Source organism: Oncorhynchus mykiss, chromosome 5 (genome assembly GCF_013265735.2).
Source record: "Oncorhynchus mykiss isolate Arlee chromosome 5, USDA_OmykA_1.1, whole genome shotgun sequence".
NCBI classification, from domain to species: Eukaryota; Metazoa; Chordata; class Actinopteri; order Salmoniformes; family Salmonidae; genus Oncorhynchus; species Oncorhynchus mykiss.
In genome coordinates this window covers 41,442,122-41,451,169 of record NC_048569.1, presented here as the reverse complement: position 1 = coordinate 41,451,169, position 9,048 = coordinate 41,442,122, and the positions used below count along the sequence as shown (strand labels likewise).

General features: G+C 44.0%; 1 protein-coding gene across 2 annotated transcripts; it reads right to left on the bottom strand.

Annotated features, from left to right (window-relative positions):
- Positions 1 to 8: 8 nt before the first annotated feature.
- On the bottom strand, positions 9 to 8,940 carry ccdc62 (coiled-coil domain containing 62). 2 transcript variants are annotated; one of them, XM_021602906.2, is made up of 13 exons: positions 8,566 to 8,940; positions 8,210 to 8,250; positions 7,877 to 8,047; positions 7,359 to 7,548; positions 6,905 to 7,071; positions 6,659 to 6,760; positions 4,415 to 4,586; positions 4,209 to 4,310; positions 3,681 to 3,769; positions 3,210 to 3,310; positions 1,433 to 1,592; positions 1,021 to 1,299; positions 9 to 828 (listed from the first exon to the last, which is right to left on the bottom strand). In XM_021602906.2, the coding sequence occupies exons 1-13, from the start codon at positions 8,636 to 8,638 to the stop codon at positions 760 to 762; spliced, it is 1,716 nt and encodes a 571-aa protein (XP_021458581.2). In that variant the 5' UTR covers positions 8,639 to 8,940; the 3' UTR covers positions 9 to 759. The 2 variants fall into 2 exon arrangements, with proteins under 2 accessions (XP_021458581.2, XP_036833426.1); XM_036977531.1 differs by lacking the exons at positions 8,210 to 8,250; positions 8,566 to 8,940 and having other exon boundaries at positions 7,870 to 7,992.
- Positions 8,941 to 9,048: the final 108 nt, after the last annotated feature.

Below are 9,048 nucleotides of genomic sequence, written 5' to 3'. Positions count from 1 at the left end.
ACCTGGCATTTGAAGTGGTTATTAAAATGTTTACTGCAGTGGTACATTTTTCTTAGTATTTGCATAGCTGAATATAAATTATTTTACATAAAAAGTAATGAGTACAAAAACATTAATTACAAAATGTTGACATCAAAAATACAAAAACAATTTGCTAATGAGAAAGTGAGGTTCAGGTTTCTTTTCAATGCAGCAGTCTCTCTTACCTCATCAGTCATCCCATTGGAGCCATCCAGCAGGTTTGCAGGCAGTGAAACCGGAATGACAATAACCCAGAAGCACCATTCAACAGGTCTGAATGACTGGTTTCACATCTCACAATCATATTACTAAATGGTTCCTAAATAGCTTATGACCAGGACTGCGAAGGGCAGGACATTGGACATTTAACACTAAACATGTTTTAAATGTTGTTAAAACAATAGTTTAAAAAGTTTCATGTATCGTATAACATAACTTTTCACATAAAGAAATGTAAGTCCTTCTTTGGTTTCCTAAAAAAGCAGTTTAATTCATTCATTGGCTTGCTATCGCTCTGTCCCTGGTTCTGATTGGAGGAGATTTCACCTTTGACCCAAAGTGTCACTTCCTGGATTGTGACTGATATAGGTTTGGGACTGGGGGCAAAGCCATACCAATGTGACTACGGTCTCAATGGCTACAGTAGAAAACAGAGTAGTCTGCAGCCTCCATCATCACCCCTCCTAGACTTTCCAGGCCAGGTGTGTGAAGGTGTGTTTAGGTAGATGTCCCTCCCCTCTATAGCCCGCCAGGTTCCTCGTTCCTCTGGAAGGGCTGAGTGTTCCTGGGTGGAGTATCACCATCCAGCTGGGTGAAAACATGAGAGATGGGAGGAGCACTGTAAATCACTACCAGTTCACATCCTTACGTTGCACCCCACACTTCCATAGTATTATGTGATGTCTTAATGGTAATCGGCCCAACAGTATGAAATGATCTGTGGTATTTTGGTCAGAATAATTATTGTATCTATAGTATAAAACACATGAAAGCACGTACCCGGCTGGTTTGACTGGGTCTTGTGGTGTAGGTGGAGCTCTGGTTGGGGTGGTGATCGGGATTGCTGTGATTGTGTCTGTCACAGTTACGACTGTGGTTCCCATGGCTACTGTTGCCACTGTTTTGGCCGATGCTGAGGCTGATGATAGCGTCACAGTTAGAGGACGGGCTGTGGGAGGGGCATAAAGGTTGTAGGGTTGTGCGTTCCAGGCTAGCCACCATCTGACGAGACTCATCTAGCAGCCTTTGTAGATTATTGGTGGAGGAACGCTGGTCCTCCTGGGGGAATGGACAAAATTGAAAATGTTTAAACTTTAAGACTGAATCCTGGCCAATTACTTTTCTTTATCTCTACATTATGAATTAATTATGAAGATCAGGAGTTTTTCCTCTCAGGCTGTGGTCCACTCACATCGTCTAAAGCTGCAAAAAGGCCTCCCAGGTTGCCGTTGACAACACCTTGTTCATTGGCGGTTGTTGGAGAGGCGGAGTCATTCGCAAGACCGAGGCTCCTCCTACTCCGTGAGGAAGGGGAGGGGCTATCCAGGTACACACAGGTGAGATCACCTTGGCTGGGAAAGCAGTCAATCAATCAATCAATCAATCAATCAATCAATCCTACTATTCCTGAGACAAATTTGGGGTCAATATAAAAGAGTGTACCATTCTTTCTCTGTATATTCTGTCCCTACCAGGTGTTACGAGAGCTGATGTCCACCAGCAATATGGAGGAGTCCTCTGCCTCTGGTCCTCCATTAAACACAGCTAGGAGCTCCATCCCTGCATCTGTCCCTGTCTCAGAGCTGCCTGCTTCAGACAGGCTAGGTTCACTCTGTTCCTGGCCTTCAGCTATACATCTACACCCACAGCTGGGTCCTGTCTGTCCGTCAACCATACTACCAAAGTCATAGCTCTGCCCTGCCTGTACTTCAGGCAAACTACCACAGCCACAACTAGCTGTCTTATAGGAGCTAGGTCCTGTCTGTCCCTCAACCATACTGCTACACCCACATTCAGGGGACTCAGTCCTCTCCACCAGGGAGCCGGCATTCGTACCGATTCCATCCTCACACAATGACTCCCTGCATTCTTTTCCTGATGTTCCATGGTGGCTGTAGTTCGAGACTCCGTCGCTAGCTTTACCAGAAGTGTGACCCACATTCCCGCTGTTATTCTCGCTGAAATTCCCACTTACTCCACTCTGACTCCTGGTCCCCCTGCCTTCTTTTCTTGAAGCTCCTTGGCGGCTGTAGCTGGGGACTCTGTCGCTAATGCTAACTTGATCGACAGTGCGGTTTAACGAACCCTCATTCCCACTAACTCCACTCTGACTCTGTATCCCTCTGCCTTCTCTCCTTGCTGATTTATTTTGGCTGCGGTAGCTAGCGATGCGGTCGCTCAGCGACAGTGTGGTGGTTCCCGGGGCTAGGCTACTACGGGTTGTCATGGTTTCCTTGCTAGCTCTCCTTCGTGTTTCCTGGCTGCTGTAGTTTGATTCATGTTCGCGGAGTTCGGTGAGTTGTTGTTGCTCTTGTTGCCTAAGATACGTGCCTTGGTTTCCTGAAACAGTGGACAGGTAGTCGCTGAAGTTGACGCTAGCTTGGCCTGGCGATCGAGTTCGACTAAGCGTTCCTGTGGCGGCGGCTATGCTTGGTGTCTCCATGGTTTCTCTACTCTCTCTACCTGTCATTGTTTCCTGGTGACTTGACTCTCGGTTGGTGTAGGAACTGGGAGTACGGGGGTTTGATATGTTCTGGTTCTCTCTCTTCGTCAATGAAAAACAGTCACTAACGCTGCTAGCTTGGACCATTGCGTGACTCAGCAACTCTCTGGGGACAGCATCATTGAGGTCCCGGGTTGTTACTGCACCGTCAGTGAGGTCAGAGGTCAAAACTGAAACACTACTTTCATCCTCCTGTTGGAGTGCCTGTCTCTCTCCTGTGACAAGGAGGGGGAAGGGGGGTTCTGGACAGTTTGGGTGGTGGTCTATTCTTCTGCTTAAAGTCTGTCTGTAGACTGACCCTGTTGCTCGTCTCTCTGTCCCTCCTACTCTCTCTGTTCCCTGACTGGTAAGAGACACCATTTCAGCACCTCCTCTAAAGCCAAATAAACAACAGCAAAATATCTGAGACTGTGCACAACATCAACTGAGTAGAATAAATATACACATGCACAAACACCCAGCTCACCTCCCATGTGGCCCCTGTCCCTCGGCCTGTTTCAGGGCCTCCCGGGTGCTCTCCAGGTTCAACTGAAGCAGCTGCAGGTCATTCTGCTGGTTCTCACACACCTGGAACACACACAATTAGGATTGTGGACACTTCATGCATATCAGGTCAGGGTAAATGATACTTTCATCGATTGACCCAGTGTAAATTACTATTCATTTACACCAATATCTTATATTTACATCAATATTTAATCTTAGTCTGGGTAACTTTGGGCCAAATACAGCTCCTTAGCCTCTTCAGGTTAACTGTGTCAGGGTTGAGTCAGGGCCCAGGTATGTGACACACCACCAATACAGACAGCGTCTAACAGCCGAGGTGGAGAACATTCCTGACGTTCCACAGGTATGCTGTAGAACCTGACCGACAGCCCAGCCCAATGCGCTGTGGGTAAAAAGTGTGGAGGTAGAGATAAGGTAAGAGGTGACACACCTGGCGTAGACAGTGCAGCTCCGACTCTGTGCGCTCCTGCTTGGAACGAGCCAATCCCAGCAGCTCATCCTTCCAGCTCTCCCCCTCACCTGGGAGACAGGAACCATGTCAAAAGCAGTCACAACAGCTTCTTATCAATAGTTCGGGAGAAATGTGTAATATATTTTCTTGGTAAGCGATCTAAAATAATGCACAATGAGACGAGAGAAGCTGGGGTGGTTCAATCAGCCAGTCTATCTATCTTAATACAGTCAATAAGAATAACAATGATTAGGAAGAGGAACTAGATGTTCCTGTTTAGGGAAACAATGACCTGGAACTATAGCACTACAGGCATCCTCCCTACTGTTCCAGAGGAGGCCCTGTCATTACACTGGGAAACATTGCCTCTAAGGGTTGGTACCAGAAAAGACAGGGGTTTGGGTGGCTGGGGTTTAAGTTGCTGTAAATCACACCGTGACAAACATATTTGTGAAAAATGTTCACTCAAAAGTCCTATATAAATAAACTTGGTTGAATGTGAGGTACCCGAGAGAGCCAGCTCCCTGCGCAGCAGCTGTCCTTCCTGCTTCAGACGGATGATGTCCTCTCTCTGGGCACTGCCCTCTGTTACCTGCTGCTGTAACTCCTCTACAACCACAACACAGGGAGAGGGAAAAAGAGAGGGGGCAGTGTAGTGAGAGGGGGCAGTGTAATGTACTGTATCTCTGAGCCATGTACTCTGGAACCTGTACCTTTGAGCCGTGTGTTCTCGTGCCGGACCTCTCTGTATCGCCGTTTGTGCTCCTCGACCTCCCTGAGCACCCTGGCCTCCCGTGAGTGACTCTCCTTCAGCGACCCCTCCATCTCCCGCAGGCGCCCAGACAGATCTACGATGTGATTGGTTGCCTCCGTCACATCCTTGTCCTGGTGGGGGAAGAAGAGGTTATATACAGTGGGTATCATAAGTATTCACCCCTCTTGGATTTTTTCACATTTTGTTGTGTTACAAAGTGGGATTGAAATTGATTTAATTTTAATTTTTTGTCAACAATCTACACAACATACTCTGTAATGTCAAAGTAGAAGAGAATTTCTTTACAAATGTTAGAATTTATGAAAAATAAAACACTAATATATCTTGATTACATAAGTCAATACATGTTAGAATCACCTTTGGTAGTGATTACAGCTGGGAACCTTTCTGTTTAAGTGAAACATTTGCCCATTATTCTTTTCAAAATTCTTAATTCTCTGTCAAATTGGTTGTTGCCATAGATTTTTAAGTTATGGGTATGCTTGTAATCGTTAAGAACTGGTAAGAACTGAGTTTTCAGGAAGAAAAAAAAAACGGAATGGCGCTAAGCACAGGTAAAATCCTATAGGAAAACCTGGTTCAGTCTGCTTTCCACCAGACACTGGGAAATTAATTAATCTTTCACCAGGACAATAACCTAAAACACAAGGTGAAATCTACACTGGAGTTATTACCAAGAAGACAGTGAGTGTTCCTGAGTGGCCAAGATACAGTTTTGACTTAAATCTGCTTGAAAATATACGGCAAGAACTGAAAATTGTTGTCTTGCAATAGTCAACATCCAATTTGACAGAGCTTGAAGAATTTTGAAGAGAATAATGGGCAAATGTTGCACAATCCAGATATGAAAAGCTCTTAGAGACTTACCCAGAAAGACTCACAGCTGTAATCGTTGCCAAAGGTGATTCTAACATGTATTGACTAAGGGGGTTGAATATTAAGATTGAATATTTATGTTAACATTTTGTTTACAAATGTTCAAATTTTTCTTATACTTTGCCAGAGTTTTTTGTGTAGATCATTGATACAAAAATGACAATTAAATCCATTTTAATCCCACTTTGTAACACAACAAAATGTGGAAAAAGTCAAGGGGTGTGAATACCTTCTGAAGGCACTGTATATTTGTAATTTTCTTTTCACTCTGTCATTTGGGTCATTATTGTGGAGTAACTACAATGTTGTTGATCCATCATCAATTTTCTCCCTTCACAGCCATTGAACTATGTAGCTGTTTTAAAGTCACCAATGCCTCCTTGAGCAGTTTCCTTTCTGTCCGTTGTGTCTGGGAGGTTTAGTACATCATCCACAGCATAATTATTAACTTGTTACCTAACTACCAATCACTGCCCTTCTTCATGAGGCTTTTGAAAAGCTTTCTGGTCTTTGTAGTTGAATCAGTGCTTGAAATTCAATACTTGACTAAGGGACCTTACAGATGTGTGTATGCGGGACAGACAAATGGGTAGTCATTCATAAATCATATCAACCCCTATTATTTCACACAAAGTGAGTCTATGTAACTTATTATGCAATTTGTTAAGCCAAATGTTCCTCCTGAACTAATTTAGTCTTGCCTAATCAAAACGAGTAAATCATTTGGCAAACATGATATTTGAGTTATTCAATTTGTATTCATTTGTTAACCTTTCTAGAATTTTCTTTTCACTTTGATATTATGGAGTATTTTGTGTAGATCGATGACAAAAAAATCATACCCTAAATCCACTTCAATCTCACTTTGTCACGCATCAAAATGTGAAAAAAATCCAAGGGGGGGGTGAACACTTATGATAACCACTGTGCAATTTACAGTCTGCATGTCTGTAATCTCGGCAGGGGCGTCACTTTCACCCAAAGTTAATTTGAAATTGCATTTTTGTGCCCCCCAGTTTTATCATTGGAATGTGATACCAAATGAGGGAACGGTGTGCTTTAGGACCAATGTGGACACCTCCAAGCGGTCAGGTAGGCTGTTTGGAGTGTTTATCTTACTGGATTAAAAAAATAATAATGTAGGTCCCTCCCTTCTAAAACCAAAGTTACGCCCCTGAATCTCGGCACCCAGAACCAAATCAGATAGGCTGTCGTGAGAGACTAGCATGTCTGTAACTGCATGGCCTTACTACTCTATTACAGGGTAATCAGAGTTAGAGACAAAGGTTAAAGAAAGCAAGCCTACCTTGAGTCTGAGCATGGTGCTGAGCTCCTCCCCTCTGACTTGCAGAGAGCCCAGCTGGGCTGACAAAGACATCACTGTGGAGTTCAGACTTTGGTTCTTCTCCTGGTGGCGGGGGGAGACAAAACAACACAACACCAGAAACCCTTTATTTTACAGTCCTGTTTAAGAACACAACACCGGAAACATGGACTGTAAATAACCACATCAGTACAACACCAAATTGGCTGTGTGTGTGTGTGCTTGTACCTTCAGGTCGTGACAGTGTTGGCTGGTGTACTGCTGTTTCTTCCCTAGCTCGAGCAGCTGTTGCTGGGTAGAGTTGAGCTCCCTGTGGCCTTCCTTCTCCCGGGCCTCCACGACATGAACCCTCTTAGTTACAGCTCTGATCACTTCATTACGCTTCTGAAGCTCATCTAAGACAAGCAAACACACATTATGACACACAGATTGATACACATACAAGCAAAAACACACACACAGCATGCATGCATGCATACGCATAAACACCAGAGACCTTATCAATGCAATTCCCAGACCTGTCGTATTCAAAGCAAACATCATAAAATAATACAGAGGATGCAATTCACCATTTAAGTATGAATGTAACTACCCATCATTGAGGTTATTTTTGGGAATGTACACACACAGATGATGAATGGAATATTTTGTGTTCATTTGAGGCCTGTGTCCCCTCTCTCACCCTCCAGGCGAGCACACCTCTGCTCCAGGGTCAGGACTCTCTGGCGGTCTTGTTCCCAGGCAGTGAGCTGCTTGTGGTGGGCAGCAGCCATGGTGTTGAGCTCCTGGTCCCGGTCTTTCAGTTCACAAATCAGCAGCTGCAGCTCCCGCCTCTGCCTTTGGATGGTGGCACTCTCCATCTCACCAAGAGGCTATTATAACACACACACACAGACAGACAGACACATACCCAAATGTAAATACAGGAGTGAGTAAGTATGCACACACACACCTCCACAAACATGTAGAGAGTACCAGTACTGACCTGCTACCTATAATGGTAGCCTTGCTAGCTCATAGTAATAGTTTCACATTTTATCAACCAGTCATTAGCTACCATGGGCAATTACACCTTAATATCATTAACATTCTATTCTGCATTCTGTGATTCTATCGAGGATACAATGATGTAACAAAGGAGAACATAAGCAGCGTGTTCCATTTGGCTTTATGTGTTGTGTAAAAAGCAGCACCTCCCACCATTCTGTCCTGTAGGAGGGGTAGAGACAGGGAGGGGGGTTGGGTGTAGAGGCTTCCTGTGGGACTGAGGCTTGGGGGACTTCTGGCTGACTGGCTGGCCACCTTCTGTCCCTCACTCTGAGCTGAGGTGGACACTAGGGAAGGCTCCTCGATAGAAGCTCCTACATTCTTCTGCAAAAATGGAGCCATTGCCATTCATGTTAGAATTTCTCATTTGACTAGACTAGTAGCCTAACCAAGGCAAGACAAAATAAAAACGTATAAAATTAGTTTTCCAAACATTTTAGGGATGAAATATAGCAGGTCCAATAACAGTGATTTGCTCACTATTACCTTTTTCACCGGTGTGCTGTGCCAGGGATCACATGGAGTGACTGAAAACACAAATACACGTTTTTGTTTAAAATACAGTTACTGCCAGCTTTCTCAGACATAGCCGACTCAATTCAACTCCACGATTTACAATGGAGTTGAGCGGCGACTAGTGTGGGCAGACGGGAGACATTGTCCTATGTAACTGCATGCTATTCTGTGGGTGCTGAAATCAGTAGTTCTTAATAAAAACGTAATTGTATGTGATGTCGTAACTCCAGTCCGCCCACACTAGTCGCCGCTCAACTCCATCGTAAATCGTGGAGTTGAATCGGCTATCTCGACACCAGAATAACTGTGATGAGACACACACACACCAAAATAGCTGTGTGATGATGAGTGTCCAGATCCTCCATTTGGATTGAATGTTCTTCTACTGCCTTGGTCCATCTCCACTCAGTCATGGCGGTTTTTGTAACTTGTACTGTTACAGTTCTGATTAACCTTAACGCTAGCTAACTACGCTAACGTTCAACAGATTTAGATGGGCATCTCATGATCATTGTCTGCTATTAAATCATGGAACCATTTACATAAATAATTTGACAACAAAATGCAGAGCATAATCAAATAAAATGGATTACTCCACAATTATCTCACACTATGTTAATTTGGAAATGGAAATATCCAGCTAGCCTAGCATTAAATTCCTGTTGAACGTTTGCACATTTTCAAATCACTTGTTGTGATGGCCGCGGAGGAGTGGATGTCAAGGCACACACGTGAATGCCTATCGTATAACGTCAAAATAAAATCATATTAGGAGTTCTATATAAGATATATTTTACTTTATTTTCCAA